This window comes from Mirounga angustirostris, unplaced genomic scaffold (assembly GCF_029215605.1).
Source record: "Mirounga angustirostris isolate CCGP_5_RB_7025 unplaced genomic scaffold, mMirAng1.0.hap1 SCAF_7, whole genome shotgun sequence".
In the NCBI taxonomy this organism is placed as follows: Eukaryota; Metazoa; Chordata; class Mammalia; order Carnivora; family Phocidae; genus Mirounga; species Mirounga angustirostris.
In genome coordinates this window covers 1,679,299-1,698,226 of record NW_026991715.1, presented here as the reverse complement: position 1 = coordinate 1,698,226, position 18,928 = coordinate 1,679,299, and the positions used below count along the sequence as shown (strand labels likewise).

At 51.9% G+C, this 18,928-nt stretch overlaps 1 protein-coding gene across 1 annotated transcript in view; it reads left to right on the top strand.

Annotated features, from left to right (window-relative positions):
• Positions 1-1,575: 1,575 nt before the first annotated feature.
• The window catches only part of LOC135365318 (TBC1 domain family member 22A-like), a 34,197-nt gene continuing 16,844 nt past the window's right edge, over positions 1,576-18,928 (top strand). Inside the window, exons 1-3 of the mRNA XM_064595654.1 lie at positions 1,576-1,680; positions 11,793-11,921; positions 15,451-15,513. Coding sequence (XP_064451724.1) covers positions 1,660-1,680; positions 11,793-11,921; positions 15,451-15,513 — 213 coding nt within the window. The 5' untranslated portion in view covers positions 1,576-1,659. The remainder of the gene's footprint in view (positions 1,681-11,792; positions 11,922-15,450; positions 15,514-18,928) is intronic.

Genomic DNA, 18,928 nt, shown 5'->3' with positions numbered 1-18,928 from the left:
AAATCGTGTGTACCAGTCTTTGAACGTCTGGTTGTGTTTGATCTGCGAGGATTTTGTTTTGGACCTTTTGTCCATATTCATGAATGAGATTTGTCTGTGTTACGGGAAGCCCTTTTAGTAATGGGAGTTAACAGAGTGGAAACATTCTGAGATGCAAAGGTCACTTAGTTCCTGGGTCACCTGGCCTCGCTGAGCCTGCTCCTCATTGACACGGTGGGGACAGCCCTGATGGACTCGGCCTGCCGTGAGGAGCAGATAGTACCCATGAAAGAACTGGTTAATGCTAACGTGACGCAGACTCAGAACTCTGTCCCACACGTACACAAGGCACCGTGTTTGTGAGTTTCTTCCATGAGGAGACAGGTTTGGAGAATGCTAACAACGGAGATTTCGCTCAGCTTTCTTCATATAAACCATCATCAGAAAACCAGCCTTGTGCAGGAGGAGAGGCCCTGGGAACATGACGGTAAACATTACATTATTGGTGTTTGCATATTAGGTTCCTGCTTTTCATAATATCCTCGGGGTGCGGGGGAAGATTCGGTATTTTCTGAGATTCTGCTGTAAAGTGCAAGTTATTGCTGGTACCGTCACCCAATTATTCTGTACTTATTTTACTTAGACTGTAGTAATTGGAAAAAGATTAGATGTCAGGACTTTGTATTTTGTTGATTATATTACCAGAGCCTCTTTAATTGTTTCTTTTATTCCTAATATTAATCATGAGCTCCTAGCTGTTAGGAGAAGAGCCTGATGGTGGATTCCTAACTTAAAGAAATAATTACTTCAGTTTCAGTGGGATTGACTGAGTGTTGATACACCTGCAAATTGAAACGTGTTCTCTCGCCGTTCGGGGCATGTGGCTGTGACACGGGGAGACACAGAAGGTCCGACGGACCTCGGGGGCCGCCCCCTCAGTCCCTGCCGTGCCCTCTCCTGCCCTCGGCAGCTCCACACCCGCTGGTTCCGGGCTCCTATGCCCCTGGCTGCCCCTGCGCTCTGTGACCTCCCCACCCGTGGGTATTCGTGGATGCAGCAGCGATTGTAGTAGTCTACCTTGAATAACGTGGCTACCCCCTTGAGCAGTGCTCTGTGAACACAAGTTTATCTCTGTGACATGATCTCTGTCAGAAGCAGTCCTGAGCAAAGCACCTCATATTCGTAAGCAGTGAATGGTGAGAGGGAGATAGGATGCAGGAAAGAAGGGAGCACCAGGGGGGGGGGGTGTGGCGGAAGTGGGGGCAGGTGTTGGTGGGACTGAGGGAGGGAAGGAGGGGGCGTGTGGAGGAGGCCTCTCCTGCTCCAGGGAGGAAGGTGTGTGGTGCCCCACCTGTCCCAGGGTGGCTCTGGGGACACTTGCCATGCATTTAGTAAACGTGCACTCTGTGTGGCTTAAATGTAGACACTTAGCTCTGCCGGAGTGGAGGTCACTCAGAGTCTCTCGTATATTGAGAACAATCAGTCTCTGAAATCTTTCTCACTTAGGTTCACTCTGGTTTCATTTATGGAGCCCCCCTCCCCTCCAGGAACACTGACGAAATAGGTCAAAGCCCTGTGGGGAGTTCGCTGTTTGTAAACCCTGTTTTCTTTGTCTCTTTGTTGTCAACAGAGGAATTACAGAAGTTGAGCTGGTCCGGAATCCCTAAGCCGGTTCGTCCAATGACCTGGAAGCTGCTCTCAGTAAGTCTCGGGGGGGCCTGGTCACCAGCGCGGCCTGGCCCAGAGTCTGGCCCCGAGTGTGGCCTGGAGTGTGGCCCGGAGTGTGGCCCATCAGCCGTGGCCAGGCACGCGCCCTGTCTTTGTGGCAGTGATCTGGGCCTTGGCCTGAGCTAAGGTGACATTTTCCATCTTTTGCTTCATTTCAAGCTTGGTTTGACAAGGCTGGCAGAAAATGAGGATGAGTAATTATTTATGACAGCTGTATTCTTTTCCTGTGGGTTTATTATTCTAGAAATCTTTGTAATATTTTCAAACCTGTGATAGAGAAAGGATCCATCATGGAAGACTATTTCAATTCTTAGGAATCCATCACAGCGAAATACGTTTGACCATTTTTTTTTATTTTTTATGTACTTTACTAGTGATGTAAGGGGGAGAAAGTGATTCTAAAAGTATCTGTGTTTCTTGGATGGAGGGTGGGGTTCTGGTGCCTCAGCCCTGGTTCTAAACTGCCCAACTGTGGAGACTGCTGGAGAAGATGAGGTCGGCGGGGTGGAGTGGCCATTAGCACTCTCTCTGGTGCTTCACTCTGGTCAATATCTGAAGTGAGCTTGGCCCTGCTGAAAACTTTGGAGTCATTTATAGACAGCTTTCTTCTCTTTCCCTTTTTAAATTATCTTTGGAGCTAAATCAGTAGGGAACTCTAAGTGTTTACTCTAAATTGGGTCTGACATTCAGTATTTAAAAGACTCTTCTTGCTAATGAGTCTTAATAAATTTGCAGCTTAGTACCTCGTAATCCTAAATGCAGATGCCGCTCTCAGCAGTGAATATTTATCGATTAAATATTCTCTTGCAATTAAAATTAGACCTGCTACAATTGCTTATGTTTCTGTTTTGTGTCTGTTATTTTAAGCATTTGTGTCTACTTTTCCAAATGTCCTATACAATAGGTTACAAGCTTTTTAGATTGAACTGTAGGAAGTTTTGAGGATAATATGTTTAAGACTTTATAGTGCGATTTTGTATTTATTAAGGTTGTGCTGCTTCTGGGTAGAAAGCCTTCAAGAATGATTTTGTCCCATTCCTTTCCTTTGGTTCTCGGTTTGGGTGCATTGTAGCTGAGCTACCCTGTGTGTGATGCCCAGTGGCTGGCTGGGCAGGCGTGCGACCTGGGATTCAGTGGGCATGGAGCAGAAGGGGGAGGAGATAGATGCTCCACTTTGTTGGTTTGAATGGGAGGGAGGGTGTAGGTGGGTAGAGTCTGTAACCGGGAATGTTGGGAGTACAAGGGAAAGAATATCCGGGCATCTCAGATACATGTATTTGTGTAACCCGTTAACTGACTGCAGGGACCACTTGCCCGGAGACAGAGATGAAGCAGATCCTAGTCCCCCCTGTTAGGAGGGGCTGGGTCAGGTCAGGGCTGCAGCACATTCTGGGATCACACACAGTGGGATGTGGGGGACGCAGGCAGGAAGGACGGGCAGCCACAGAGCAGGGCCACGTGTGCCAGGCTGGCATTCCCTTTCCCAGGGTCTGCAGGTGCTGCAAGGTGGGAGGCTGGGCACTGGGAAGGACAGAGATGAACTTGGCAGTTCTGGACCTCTTCAGGCTTGGGTTGACGGGTGAGTTAAAAAAAAGTGTTGGGGTCAGTGAGCAAAGCCTGTCTTTCCAAAGTGGCAGAGGGTGGGGGCACCAAGAAAGGGAGGGGCGGTTCCAGGGCAGTGCAGACTCCTGTGGATGGCAGGCCAGGCTTCTTGGTGAAGGTGGGGTGTTTCTGGAGCATCTTGAAGGATGTGTCAGTGTCCTTGGGTCGGGGAGACGGGGAGGGCGTACGGCCTATGGGATGCAGCTTGGTTTGGACGAGCAGGAGCCAAGGTGAGCTGGCTCCCTAGGAATGGCAGGCAGACTGCTTGGATTAGGGAGGGGGTGGCTGGGGACCAGGAGCAGGCCACGATGTGAAGGACTTCCGTGAGGGGTGAGGAGGCTGTTTCTGGAGTGGGAAAGCCGGGAGCCTCTTGAACGGTCTTTTGGTTGGTGCCTTCATTTATTTGATCAGTATTTCTGCAGCACTTTCTGTGTCTCTGGCTCTGTGTTTGGCACTGGGAGATAAGAAGGGAGAAGAACCAAGTCGCTGTCCCTCATGCGGCCTGCAGAAAGAGAGGGGGTCCCTGCCTTCCTCTCTCTGCCTCAGGACAGACTGGGGTCTCACCATGGGAAGGAGCCCACTCTCTCAGAAGTCTGGGCCCCAGGGCACTGCTCACCCTGTGTCTCTACCTGTACCTTTTTGCTTGTTTCACAGCATCTATTGAGTGCTTGCTGTGTGCCACGCTGTGCACATGCATGGGATTCCTGCAGAAATGGTGATCTCTGAAGGCAGGGTTGCAAGAACAGATAGGCCGGAATGGCGACCAGGGTCTGGCACCAGCAGGGAGAATGTGCTGTGCTGCTCTAGGGGCCTGTCAGGAGGAGGAGGCGGGCAGCCAAGACAGGGAAAACTGGGCGGGGACGAGGGCCTGGAGGCTGCAGGGGCAGGTGGGTGGGACTCAGGCTGCTGGAGGAGGAAACTGGGTGGTTCTTTGGCGCCGTGCTCACTCATCATTCAGGGCACGTGTGCTCATCATGCCTTTGCCATGTTCTGGGCCCGTGCTGGCGAGCAGTGATGTCATCCCAGCCTTCAAGTGTCCCCAGACAGCCCCGGGAGACAGGCCCATGCACATCCTGTATGCCCGGGGGGGAAGGATGAGCTCTGGGCATCCAGGGGCAGGGAACCCACCAGGTTGAGGGGTGCTAGTCAAACGTGGGCATGGACTGGGGGAAGGAGGTCAGAATGGTGGGGACCATCATTTCCTATCCCCTAAACGCTGACCCAGGAGCTACCTTAGGAGTCTCTCCTTCTCTCCTCCTTACTGTAATGGAAGATTTGGGGAGCACCGTGAAGGATGCCAGTCACTCATTTCTGATGTGGTGTTTCCCACGCGTCTGCCCTTTGCAAGTGCTAGGTCACAAAAGAGTCTTGGAAGATGGTGGGGAGAAAACCCGGCAGGCACTTCAGGGTCATAGGCAGGAGAAGGGTCCCCCAAGTTTAGGCCACCTCTCAGTCACTCTGAATCCGAGGCTTCATGTTCCACTCTCCTGGGAAGCTTTTGTAGATCTTGGTGTCTGGGCCCACAAAGCCAGTTGGAGCCTTGGGGTAAACTGAGGCATCAGGGTTTGTACCAATTGCAGCCTGCCCCAGGCTGGGCAGGGGTGGGGGCAGCAATGATGCGGTGGCTTTGGGCTTTGGGCTGCCTTCTTGACCTCTTGGGTGCACGTTAGTGGTACCGGGGAGCTGGGGAACTGCCAATCTCTGGGGTCCCCGGGGATTCTCACGTGTGCCCAGGGTGGAGGCAGCTGCTCTAGGATGTGTGGGTTCCACGTGGGACAGGGCAGGGCACGCACGGACCAGCTGGGAGAGAGGACCCACTGAAGGCAGTATAGCTGGGCCCGGGTGCCTGGGCTTGACCGACAGCGTGCTGTCCCAGAGGCTCAGCCGAGAGGGTGGGGTGGGGTGGCTGGGCCCAGCTCTTCGCTTCTGGACCCTGAACCCAGGACCGAGGAGAATCTGTCATTTGTCCAGTTGAAAAAGACAACTGAAGCTGCACTTGAATATGAATCTACTTCAAGACCTGGCAAACTAATGGCTTTTTCCCCCAATCTGTTCTCGATTTGTCATTAATGTGATCCCGGTGGTCTTTTGAAGAGCACTATTCTTAATGGATGAGTAGGAAATGCTCCTTTAATGAAGAAAGATGGGAAACTTGGCTCCTGTCATTTACAGAGGAATAACATATACTCTAGTCCAGAACATATCGTTAAACCACCATTAATGCGATTTAACATTTAAATTCCCTGTGAGCACGGCAGTAACTTTTTAAAAATGAGCAGTGTAGAAAATTATATTTTTGGCTCATTTTTTAATAACTACTTCAGAAACATTGAACAATAATTAAACACGTAACATTTGTTCTGGTGAGCAGAATGGTTAAGAATGATCAGTGAGGTGTTGGCATCACCCTTTTTTCTCATGGCGTGTCAAGGTAGGATCGCACATGAACCCGCAGGAGGGAGCCACTGGATGCGTATGTCATGGGGACAATTTTGATATAAGTATATGCAGGTATTATTGTTTTACATTTATGATTAGTGTTTTTATAGCATGCTAATACGGCAATTAAGTTTTCTGTAGTTCTGTCATTTAAAATTCATTGCATACTTGAATATGTTTCGTTTGCATAATTTCCAGTCTGGCTTAATTATCTGAAGGCCCCAACTTGCACATGTGTTTTCCTTTAGGGATGGGAGTATCAGGAGTGTGTGGGGGGGTGCTTTTTATTGCCTCTGTTCCTGTTATGACATCCTGGCCTTTTAGAATTTCTCTTTTAATAAGTGAAGTTAAAATCTGGGAGTGGGGAGAAGGTGTGAGTCCTCGTTCACGGTCACTAAGACGCCTGTGGTGTTACCGCGTGTGACGGATGGAAGGCCGCCCACACCGTTCCCTGGCTCATACCCCTCGTTGCCCCACTGCCCTGGATGGAAGGCCAGCTCTGGCCTGGCCCACAGGGCCCCCCACCGGCCGCTGCACACACGTCCCTGCTTCTCACCTGCCACGTGCTCTGGCCTTGCCGAGCGGCAGCCTGGACACGCTGCCCGGTGCGCTCGACGCAGGCGTGTGACCTTTCTCGGGGCGTCTGCTCTGCTTCTCCCCCTGCAGCACTGTGTTCTCCAACACCAGGGCTGACTCCAAACCAGTCCAAAGCCGGCCCAGAACCGCGTGCTGATACTTGTTGCGCAGTAGCTCAGACCTCTTCCTCCCTGGGCCCCCAGGGCTGGGGCCCTCTGGGGTATGGTGGTCCTGCTGCACAGCACAGCATCATTCATTCGTTTGGCAAGTCTGCACTGAGTATCCGTGGTGTGCCCCGCGGGACAATGAACGTGGGGGGCTTGTGGGGGCGGAGATAGCCTGAGCACAGGGCAAGACCTCCTGCCCTGCTGGAGCTCGGAGCTCCAGGTCTAGTGGGCGGAGGCAGGGTGAGCCAAGTCTCCGCATCTGACCGGCTCTGAGAAGCACCTGGAGTGGGGGGGAGATGCTGAGGTCAGAGTGATGACTCGGAGGAGGGAGTGCAGGTGTCTTGGGGAGTGTGCGCTCCAGGCTGGTGCATGCTTGGAAGAGACGTGAATTGATTGCAGGGCCTGTCCCCGCGGGTTGCAGTGCCGGGAGCTGAGCTCCAGGGATGATGCACACAAGCCATGGCAACAAGTAGTTTGTCTGCTCCGATGCCGCGGGGGCGGGAGAGGCGCTCAGAAGACAGTGTGCTTGTGGGAAGGCCGCCGCGGCCCTTGTGCGCAGGCTGGAGGAGATCAGAGGCCAGCCCTGCTGCCGAGGTCTCGGGCCGCTCGGCCTCCGTGGCCTGGGGGCTCAGGCGGCTCCGTGTCAGCTGCCCCGCTCCGCCTGCTGGTGCCCACCCGCCTGCTGAGCCCTGTGTGCAGGCGGGAGTCCCGGCCCAGGAACGGGCGTTCAGAGAGAGGTCCTGAACCGGGGAGCCAGAGGGGCTGGCGGCAGAGTGGGGAGGGCGTCCGCCTCTGGGCAGGGGCATGATTACAAGCCTTGGCAGCTTCCAGAGCTCAGTGTGAGGCTGCGCGCAGGGTGCTGAGCCCAAGGTGCGAGGGTGCGAGGGCCTGGGAGCCCGGGACACATGCAGAGCTCAGTGAACAGGGTGTGTGTGTGTAGATGACTCCATAGGGCGGGGACTTGTTCCCTGAGTTTCTGTGACTTGAGCCAGGTGCCCCTGAAGAGGGCCGGCTGCAGTGTGCCCCCCGGCCCCATAACCCTGGGCTCGAAAGGAAACCCCGAGGCTTTTCCTCTTCTGCAAATGCAAGAACAACCGCATGTCCACCGAGGATTCAAGGCGGTGCCGTGTGTAGCCAAGTGCCCGCGAGCAGCCTGCTTGCTCAGCCTGCGGCTGTGGCAACCTCAGGACCAGTACTTGTCTTTTTCCAGGAGATGACGGGGACTGGAAGTTGGCAGTGAGGTCAGATGGTTGTGGTGGATCCTGGTGGTTCCCGAACCGGTGGTCTGTGAAGGCGTCTCCGACGTGATGAAGCCGCGTCAGGGCTCACAGCCCCGGGAGTGGTCGGCCCCCCAGCAGGGGCAGGGCTGTGTGGGGCGATGCCCCGGCGTACTCTGGATGGTGCTGGCTGCAGAGGCCGGATCGTGGGGGTGCTGGCCCCACACAACACTGCTTCACCACGGTGGGGAGCTGGGCGTGGCTTTGAAGTGAAATGTGTAGGCACGGGATGTTGGATAAATGAAATTTTCTTACAAAGGAATGAGAAAGACTAATCATAAAAGATTAATAAAAGGGGCTCTATTAAAGTTAGGAACTTGTCTTCATCAAAAGACATCATTAATGGGGAGAAAAGGCAAGGCAAGGGGGGAGGAGGAGACGCTCACAGAGGACTCACATGCAGACGATAGAATAGACACGTACAGTTGAGCACGGTCAAGGCGGGGGTGACCTCACGGAAATGGGGCCACGCTTGTACACGCATTGAGCAGCTGAGGACATGCAGCGGCACCTGTCAGTCTTCTGGGAAATGCAGATTAAAGCCACCGTCTAACAGAGACCTCGCAGGCCCACTGGGATGGCTGAGGTGAAGATGGACAGCACCAAGTGTTAGCCAGGATGTGGAACAGTGGGTGCTTGTGACTGCTTTCACTCTGGAAAATTCTGCAGGGGGTCTGTGAAAGGGAGGTGCAGCCAGGGGTCCCCCTCGTCGGTACATACCTGACGAGATGCATACCACGTGCCACAAAGGACAGGAACAGGAGTGTTTATAACAGAGGGTGGTGGCAACCCAAATGTCTGTCCACAGGATGGATTTTGTACGTGGGAACACGCGACGATGAAAATCAGTGACTCTTAACATGTTACAAGAATGAACGACTTTTTCAAATGTAATGTTTAAGCAGCCAGACAGAAAAAATGATTCCATTTATGTAAAGTTCAGAAATAGGCACAATTTACCCCAGTGTTAGCAGTTAGGGATCTAGCTCTAGGAAGGAGGTGAAGGACAGTGATTAGGAGGCTCCCGAGGGACCTTGAGATGCGGTCAGTTCGTGGTAATTCCGCACACATTTTGGGTGAGTGTATGCACACACACATTCTGTTTCAATACGTGTTTATTAAGAAGAAGCTTAACTCGTATGACCCAAATGAGTTAAAGCAAATGTGTGCGAGAGTGTAATTGATAACAGAATAGATGCTCATGGAAACACCTTCCGAAAAGAAAGGGAACAGAGGCACTCACACAACAGAAAAGCTGTGGCTGGATTCAGGCCCACCTCATCGTCAAGGCTGGCGACCCTCCGAGCTCAGTGCTCCTTCCCCTCGGCTCTTCACGGTGCACCTGCAGCCCGTGGTTCTCCCGCGTGGTCGCAGGGTGGCTGCCACAGCTCCAGTCTCTGCACATCCTCTTTTATTGGTATTATTATTAAAAGACTTATTTACTTATTAGAGAGAGAGAGCACGAGCATGTGTACACAAGCAGGAGGGGCAGAGGGAGAGAGAGAGAATCTCAAGCAGGCTCCCTGCTGAGTGCAGAGCCCGACGAGGGACTCGATCCCAGGACCTTGAGATCATGAACTGAGCCGAAATCAAGAGTCAGGTGCTCAACCAACTGAGCCACCCAGGCGCCCCGGATGTGGGGGAATTTTAAAAGGCAGAAGGTAACATATAGGATATATTTGTTCAGCCATTCACTTTCTTGCTCATACATAAATTCACTTAATAAAAATTTGACTGCCACGTGGCTAGCACACTGAGGGGCTGGTTCTGACGGAGTCTCTTGCCAGGTACTGCTGGAGCTTGGCGTGGCCAGCCTGCTTCTGGTGTCAGGCTGAGCCTCCTGAAGAAGAGTTATCATCAAAGAGACGCTTGAGGGATGAGCAGGAGGTAGCCAGGTCAAGCTTTAAAACATCTAGGGAAGAAACAAGGAAAGACTCTTTTTTATATAGAACAGAAGAAGCACTAAAAATAAAAGAAAAACTTTACAAGTTGGATATCATGGAAATTGAAAACTCCTGCTATTTGAGACAAAAAGGCCACAGATTAGTAGGAGAATATAATCGTAATATGTATATTATGTATCTAGATACAAAAATTCTGTCTAGAATAGAGAACCATAAAACTCACTAGAAGGACAAACAACTGGATTTAAAAAATGGGCAAAAGATTTGAACAGACACTTCACCAAAGAAGAGAAGCAGTGGCAGATGGGTGCGTGAGATGTTCCTCATTCATTTAGAGCCACTCAGTAGAATGGCTGATTGTTTTTTGAAGATTTTTTTTTAAAGAGATCTTATTTATTTATTTATTTATTTTTATGTTTTAAAGATTTTATTTATTTATTTGACAGAGAGAGAGTGAGAGCAGGAACACAAGCAGGGGGAGTGGGAGAGAGAGAAGCAGGCTTCCCGCTGGGCAGGGAGCCCGATGCGGGGCTCGATCCCAGGACTCCGGGATCATGACCTGAGCTGAAGGCAGATGCTTCACTGACTGAGCCACCCAGGTGCCCCTGTTAAGTGTCTCTTATGGTTTGCTTCCCTCTTTTTTCCCCCTTCCCATGTGTTCATCTGTTTTGTTTCCTGTTGGAAACATATTCCACATATAACTGAAATCATATGGTATTTGTCTATAAAGATTTTATTTTATTTTTTAAAGTAATCTCTACACCCAACATGGGGCTTGAACCGACAACCCCGAGATCAAGAGATGCATGCTCCCCAGACTGACCCAGCCAAGTACCCCCAGGATGGCTAATATCTGAAGGACAATACTAAGTGTCAGGGAAGGTGTGGAGCATTTGAGATTCTCATACGCTGCTAGTTGGAATGTGAAACCGTACGATCACTCTGGGGAAGGTCTGGCAGTTTCTTAGGAAGCGAAACATGCACCTGCACAGTGAGCCAGCAAGTCCATCCCTAGGTGTGGAACCATGAGAAATCAAAGTGCATAGCCATAAAACCCTCGTACAAGAATATTTATAACAAGCTTTATTCATAATAGCCCCAAACTAGCACCAGCCCCGATGGTCAGCAGCCAGGGCATGGCCCGGCAAAGTGCCCCATCCGTACCATGGAATACTGCTCCCTAAGCCAAGGAAGTAACTGCTGGCTCACACTTCAATTCAGATGAATCACAAAGACCGTGAGGCTGAGTGAAAACCAAGTGTGGGTCCCCAAATGGTTCCGTGAAGTTCTAGGCCAGGCCTCAGTGCTCCCTGGTGAGGGGGTGAGCGCCTCTCCAGGCTCTCCGGTTGCGAGTGTGGGGAGGGACTGCTGTGGGCACAGGGAGGGTTTTGGGGTGATAGAAATGCTCTGCCACTTCACTGGGGTAGCGGTTACACAGCTGTGTACCCCCATCCAGGGTCACGGAACTGTTGACTTAGAAGGGGCACATTTTATATGGGATATGTCAGTGTTGATTTAAAAGGAGAAACAAAGAAATAAAAAGCATGTAAAACACCAAGCAGTGTGGCCCTGAGTCTGGGCTCTTCATGACCACCCGGAGCTGCCCAGCCCTTCTGGGTTTGAGTTCACTTTATGCACTGGGGCTGCACTGCCAGGCGCCCAGCGGTCTCTGCAGAGAGGGGGACATTTGCCTAGGCGACAGTCTGTACATGTGTGCGTGTATGCGTATTACGTGCACACGTACGCGTACAGGCCTCTGTTGTGTGTACATGTGAGCATGCACACGCACACGTACGTTCTATTGTTGTCAGACCTGCAGACTTCTGAATCCTCTGAGGCACACGAGGCATTTAGAGAGCTGGGGGCTCCTCTCAGTCCTGCTCTGGAAGAGCGCAAAGGACCAGCCTGCCAGAGGCTCCGGTCTTACTCCCACCCTGTGGCCGTGAGTCCCTTGTGGTGTGTCTGAGCCTCAGAGGCCAGCCAGTTGATTTCCTTGATGTCTGTTTCTGTTTTCACAACTCGTTATGCTCCCCCGCATCCAGTTTCAGAATCCCATTTCAGAATGGTGAATCTAGCATTAACCACATACACTTTTTGTTTTTGTTCTTTTTCTCACACAGGGTTACCTTCCTGCCAATGTGGACCGAAGACCAGCCACTCTCCAGAGAAAACAGAAAGAATATTTTGCTTTTATTGAGCACTATTACAACTCTCGGAATGATGATGTTCACCAGGACACCTACAGGCAGGTGAGCTCCTCTCCCGTTTCATGTTATGTGAAGAACTTTAACTTGGTGATGATTGGTAGGAGGGAGTGTTCTCTCTAGCATGTCCCAAACTGCGTGACAGAGTAGTGTTTTCTAATAAATAAACTTGAGAATAAATAACAGTATGCTTCTAATAATAGTATTGTTGTAGCCATAATGATAGTATGCTTATCTCCGGCTCCTTCTATGAAAGTGAAAAGGGTTTTTTTAATTGGATTTACAAAACGGAAGCCTAAGATCCCTTGCCAGGACCAGGAGACCTGGCTCAGGAGCGGGGGACACCTTTTGGCTCAGTGAGCTGCTGTCTGACCTGAAAGCTCGGGAGCAGGCATTTGCTGCTGGGTCGATCAGAGGAGAGTCTCTGTGGGCTTCGTGGGCGCAGGGCCCCCTGGGGCACTGGGGGACGGGATTTGGATGGACAAGAGCTGTGCTCGTCAGCTGGATTTGGGGGCACACAGCTCAGTCCATAGCAACACGTGTGGCCACTTGATCGTTTGTGCTGTTCACTTTAATTCAAAATGGGTATCATTACGGCTTCTTGAACAGTCCATTGACAGACGGTGTCTATAATGGGAAAAGTACTTAAAATTGATTTACAGTTCACAATACATTCAGAATTTGCTATTAGAATAGCTTTTTGAGGGCTTTGTAGTTCTCACTGTCTTTGTAATATGTGAGAATTCAGAATGGTTTGTGCTGCATTCATTCATTCTCTTATTTTTGTGCTGCATTTAAATAAAAAGGTCGTTCTTAACTGGTAGCCCTGCCTCCTGTTTCTGAAATCAACTTCTGACTTTCCTGAGACTTGTCAGTACTGAATATTTCCTTTTGGAAATCCTTCTTCGAGGTGAAGGAGCCTTGCCGAATTTTTCTGCCTCAAATGTGGGCTGTCCACATCTCTCTGTCATTTCGGTATAGATCTGTTAGAAAGCTCCAAAGACAGGTCTTCCCTCTGACTGATAACCGGAGGTTCTTCAAGGTTAATGGATTCTGGGGGAATATCTTCCTCATGGATGGGGTACAGTGGAGCGTGGAGGATTGTCATGCTTGAGAGTGAGGACCCAGAAGAGGGCAGGAACTCACTTCTGTTGCCTCCTGGGGCGGGGCCCCTCTGCCTCGGGGCCCTCTGCCTCTGGCTCATACTCAGCCTCGCCTGAGTGGCTCCGAGGGCACGAGAAACTGATTTGAGAGAGGTTGCATTTAGATTTGGTTAGGGAAATATTAGGTTACCAGGTTTTTCTTTACACTTCACTAATTTTAGGGAATGGGCCAATTTGGCATTGTTTTGAATATGTTCCTCATGATTTTCATTCAAGAGAAAGACTTCCAAAGGATGATACCAGCATCTATCTATAAGAGTTACCAAGCTGTGTTCTATTATGAATTTCATAAGGGAAAGTTAATAAAAAATGGGTTACATGCATCTTTATTCAGTTACTATGATGGGTAATAAAAAGCTTCCATATTATTGCAAACTCCCAGAATGTGTCTACATTAATATAGCTGAGAACAACGCAGCCTGTGGCAGTTTGGTTGGCTTGCTGGCTTTGCAGACCCGCCTGCTGGAGGTGGACCCCGTCCTGTCTTTGCGGCTCCTGTCTCCGACACGCTGTTCTGTCCAGGCAGAGCCTGGGCTGGTCTGGGGCTCGGGCACCTGCTGTCTCCCTGCTGCCTGCTCCTGGTGGGTGCCCCGCCCTCCCGCACTGCCAGGAGGTGGCAGGAGCGCGGGGCCGCGGCCTGCTTTTACACCCCTCTGTGTCCTCTGTCCGTGTGCTTAGTGTCTGGTGGAAGACGTCATGCCCAGAGCACACCGAGTCGGTCAGATTCGAGATTCATCCGGTGTGTCCTCCCTAGGAGGGAGGAGTTCTGCAGCCGTCTGGGCCTCCCCTACATCTCAGCCCTGTACGTGGGGAGCAGGTGGCCTGGAGGGGTCCACAGAGCCCCTTGTGCCCAGCCTTGTGCAGCGCCCCCTCTCAGGTTGGACCTCCTCCTCCTGTTGGCACAGACCACGGTGGGCGGAGTTACGGTGTCTGCTGTCCTGGCCACTCAGAAAGCACATGATGGGCAGCTCTTGTGTAACGGGGGGCAGATGTGTGCCTGAGTACGATGGCATGAGGGCAGTGTTCTCAGGGTGGCCCTCGAGGATGCCCTGGTGCAGGGGGTGCGTCGGGCTGGAATCCTCGGGCCCCCTAGGCTGGATGGTTCACCCCTCCCTCCCAGCCCCGCTGCCCGCAGGCCTCCTTCGCACATCGGGTCGCACGCATGTCTCCGCTTCCTCAATCTTCCCCGGGTTGCTCAGAGGGCTTGGGGCTCATCGTTTCCTGTGTTGCTCTTGTCTGGCTCCTTACCTCTCATTTGCCTTCCCATTGTCCTTCATTGCTGCCCATGGACTGTGCTCCCCGAATGCTGAGTCCACTGGCCCCCAACTCCCTCCCGGTTCTCTCCCCTGGCTGGGTGCTGCTGAGGGGCTGCTGGTTTCCGGGTTCTCCCCTGAGGGAAGAGCCCCAGGCAGGAGCCCGTCAGTGGGGAAGCAGCCCCCACGCTGCAGAACGGTGTGGTTGGCGGGGGTCCCTAGGCTGTCGATCCACCTTGTGCTCTCTTCACCAGTCACCCTTTGAGGTATGGCAGGCACCTTCTAGACAAGGACGCCGAGCCGCAGGGCCTGAGTGCTGTAGCCAAGGCTGCAGCGCTAATAAGGCAGAGTGAGGACACTGTCCTGGTCCTGTGGATAGTAGGATCCTTGAGGTCACGTACGAAGACAGGGGGATGGACCTGAATCGTAGACTCCCTCTTGGCATTAAAATGTGCACGTCTTCCTTCAGCAGACCTTTCCCTGGGTGATGGGGATGGTGACCGTGTTGGCCAGTGGGAGATATTCGTGTGGGATATTGGGAGCCAGCCTGTGATGCCGGCTCAAGGCCTGAACGCTCTTACTCGGTTGCTGCTTGAATGGCAGGTGTTTTCCTGTGCAGAGTGGGGGCCTTCGTGATGACTCAGGTCAGTCGGGGGCCAAGTAGGGATCAGCTAACACCAGCAGAGGTTTTCAAGTGCTTCCTTTGAGAAGTGCCCTGGATCCCCACGGACTCTGTGAAGTGAAGAATGTGGCCTGGGTGCCACGAAGAAGCTGTCACCGCCGAGAACTTGTACACTATCGATGCCCCTGAAGTGCTCCCCGTGTCCGAGCCTGGAAATCGATGTTTACTAATTGCTATGGATTATGTTGCTGAAGAGCTGAGGGCCGCTCTCTTCCTAATCACGCAGCAGCAACTGTTTGGTCAGGAAGTGTCAGGCAAGCCTTCACGCTGGGACTTAGGGAGCCCCATTCAGGTAGAACTGGCCAACTCCTCTGGAGCCGAACTCGGTGACGTAAGGAATTCGTGTTTTCAGAGTGGGAGCAGCTTAGAGTCCAGAGTAAATTCATTGCTGTTGTTCAGGGTTGCTATTTTAAGCACATGCTTATAATGACATTTGTCATCTTGTAAAGTAATACATCTTTCTCCTGCATCTCCAGATCCATATAGACATCCCTCGAATGAGTCCAGAAGCATTAATACTTCAACCCAAAGTGACAGAGGTAAGAGCCGGGGATCTGGAAATGCCTGTGGGGAGGGTGTTTCCTCCGTCGCGGTGGCGGGTTCCCACGGAACTAGTGAGATGGTTGGTGCAGTTGGGGTGCTTACCCACCACAGGTTTGGGGGTAGCCCTTGTGAACATAGTCCCGGACAAGAATCGCAGATTGTTCTTAAAATATTTTGTGTGTAATATTGAGGCATATAAAGGATACGGGCGTGTGCAGATAGAGCGTACCCTCGTGTCCATCCCCACTGAGGACCGGGAACCCCACTCACGTTGGACCCATTGTGTTGGAGCTGCTCCCAGTTCTCACACTGCTCTCAAAGGGCCCCCAGGACATGACCGACCTCCTGACTCTGTGATTCCCCACGACCTCAGCGCATGTCGTGTGGTGTTGTGGTCAGTCCCTCTCCAGGAAGCAGTGGGGGCCGCATCCTTCCTCCAGTAGCCTTGTCCATCTGCAGCTTGTGGTTTTCTTCCGTGTTATGTTCTCAGATTCATCCAATCTTGTGTCCAGTTGTGTAACAATCCATCATTTAAATATCGCGCGCTCTCTGCGGCCCTTTTCCCGTTGCCGGATTTTTGGGTGGGGTCTCATGTTCTGTGCTCGGGACCTTCAGGCGCTTTCTCGCAGGTGCCCATGGGCAGGAGTTTCTCTGGGGCACTGCTGTAGACGTGAACTAGTTGTGTGCTGGGGTGTGAGCCTCCTGAACCCGCAGGATGGTGTCCGCTGCTCCCAGGTGGGCTGTGCTCCTCGAGAGCTCGCTTGCGGAGTGTGAGTGCCGTGCTCCACATCCCTGCCAGGACTTCCCACTTCGTATCCCTCTGGCGGGCATTCTTGTGGTGGCCTTCGTCTGCGTGTCTCTTGTTCCAGGTGGCAGCGAGCACCTCTTCCTGGATTTATGGGTTCCTGTCTTCCCTCCTCTGTGAGATGCTTGTTTCTGTCTTTTGCCCATTTTTCTTTTGGGTTGCTGATCTAATTTTTTATCGGCTGCTGGTCTTTGTATGTTAAGGATTCTAAATCTTTGTCATTTCGCGGGTCACACGCGTCCTCTTCCATGCCGTGGCTGCTTCTCACGTCCTTCTTGGCGGCTTTTGGGGACCAGAAGTTCCTTGTTTCCATGTGGTCGAGCTTCTCCATCTCTTCAGATGTTCCGTGCATCTGTCAGTGCCTGCTGTGCATGATGTGAGGTAGGACTCCAGGGAACTTGCCCATGAAGGGACCTGCCAGGCCCGGCCTCGTGCGTGGCCTCCACCTCGTCTGCCCGTGTTCGCAGCCTCCCTTCTGGTGTTCGTCCTCACACTTGTACACGTGTTTCCGTGGTCTCTGTTTTGGCCCAGGATTCAAGGTGTCTTCCCTCAACACCACACCGGCGAGTGAGTCCAGCTGTGTCCTGAGTGGCCCCGCGGGCGGAGCCCCAGCCCCCCCTTCGCTGGGAGGCCTCAGGCCCTCACACGCCCACCTGAGCCTCACGGTCAGATGGCCCCAGCTTCTCTGTGCCCCGTTGGTGTTTACTGTCTGCTGGTCGTGTGGTGGGAGCTGCACAGAGTCTGGAGACCAGTTTGGGAGGATGGACATCTTCATGAATCCCAGTCTCCCTTGTCACCAACGTGTGGATTCTCCATGTTCTAGGCCGTTTCAGTGTAGTTTTAGAATGTGCTCCATAAAAGGTCTTGTGTGTGTTTTATTAGATTCATTCTTAATTATCATATTTTTTGTTGCTATTATAAACAGTATCTCTTTAAAATGGATTTTTTTTTTTACCGTTTGAAGTATTTTCTTTGCATCTTGATTGCTCCCCTAAATGCACTTTTAAACTTTGCTGTCTCTTGTATGTTTGGTAAGTTTGTTGAACAAAAATCCTGGATGACGAGGGCGCCTGGGTGGCTCAGTTGGTTAAGCGACTGCCTTCGGCTCAGGTCGTGATCCTGGAGTCCCGGGATCGAGTCCCGCATCGGGCTCCCTGCTCAGCAGGGAGTCTGCTTCTCCCTCTGACCCTCCCCCCTCTCATGCCCTATCTCATTCTCTCTCTCAAATAAATAAATAAAATCTTTAAAAAAAAAAAATCCTGGATGACGAAAGCAAAAATACTTCTAGATTATAGAACACAAAAGGAGAAAATTAGTCTTCCACAGAAGTATTCATTTTGAGACACTTCTTTTTGATTGTCTTCTTCAGCAGTTGTACTTACTGTATCTGGGAAACAAGAGATAAGATATTGTTATCTCTTTTTTACTTATTTAATGGAAGGTGCAGTCAGCCATAGACCTTTGGTTTATTTCATTTTTATATTTTTCCCAACACTTGACACCTTCCTTGCAGAGCTGAGCTCACAGCCGCAGTTGGTGTTGATTGGTCTACTTGTCTCTGACGTCCTGGGACCTTGGTCCCATTGTTTTGAGGCGCCTCTTCCCTGGCAGCCGGTCTCTCTGTTAAACAGTTTCTTGCTCTGGGCTCGTGTGCGTCCCCTGGAGCTGCAGACCCTGCCTAGGCCCCCGCTCAGCAGGGCAGTGCTACCCAAGGGGCTGCTGGGCTCCCCGGGAGGACGTGGGGCTCAGGCAGGCTGCCACATGCAGGAGATGGCCATTTGGGCCCAGCTCTGGGTGTGCAGGGAGTGAGGTGATAAGCAAGGGGCTTTAGGAAAAGTATGGCCTTGTGATCGGCGGTAGGCAGACCCGGTTCTAGTTTCTGACGTTATGGAGGCTTGGCTCAGGGGTTTCTGCAACAGTCAGTTGGTGGCCTGACCACACAGAAGGGTGTTCCTGTCTCAGGCACAGGCTTCCTGGCCGTGGGGTGGCTGCTCCTCTGTGCTTGGCCTCCCCCTCATGGTCCCCGCTGGCCGCTCTGTCTAGCTCTCTGCATCACGTTTGTCTTTGAGCAGCATGAAGGACAACACGCACAGAGGGTCGTGCCCCTCCCTTTCCACCTGTTTTGTAGAAGTTGCTCGCAGTGCTTCTCACATCCCGCGGCCAGAACGGAGTCATGGCTTGTCCTTGGTGTATGGAACCGGGAAAATGTCACTCCGATTGTAGCTGGTCCGTGTGCCTCCCCGAAGGCTGGGGCTTCTGACTGCTCAGGAAGAAGGGTTTCGGCATTTCCCCCCATCCGTCCCCACGTTCCCTGATTCACTCAGCAGGCGAGGTCTGGTTCTGCTTTGGTGGTCCTTCTCCACCTCCCCCCGTCCTCTTCCTCCTGTGGCTTCACTGAGGTCTAGCGGACATAAAATAAAATTCACCTCTTTGAAGTGTGCAATTAGATTGGTTTGATACCTGTATGTAGCAATATGACAACCACCTGAATCGTGATCTAGAACATTTCCATCACCCTGAAAAGTTCCCTTTGCTGTCAGCCTCCCTTCCCCACCCCATGCCCCTGTGAAGTACTCATCCACTTTCAGTCTCTCGAGGTTTACTTT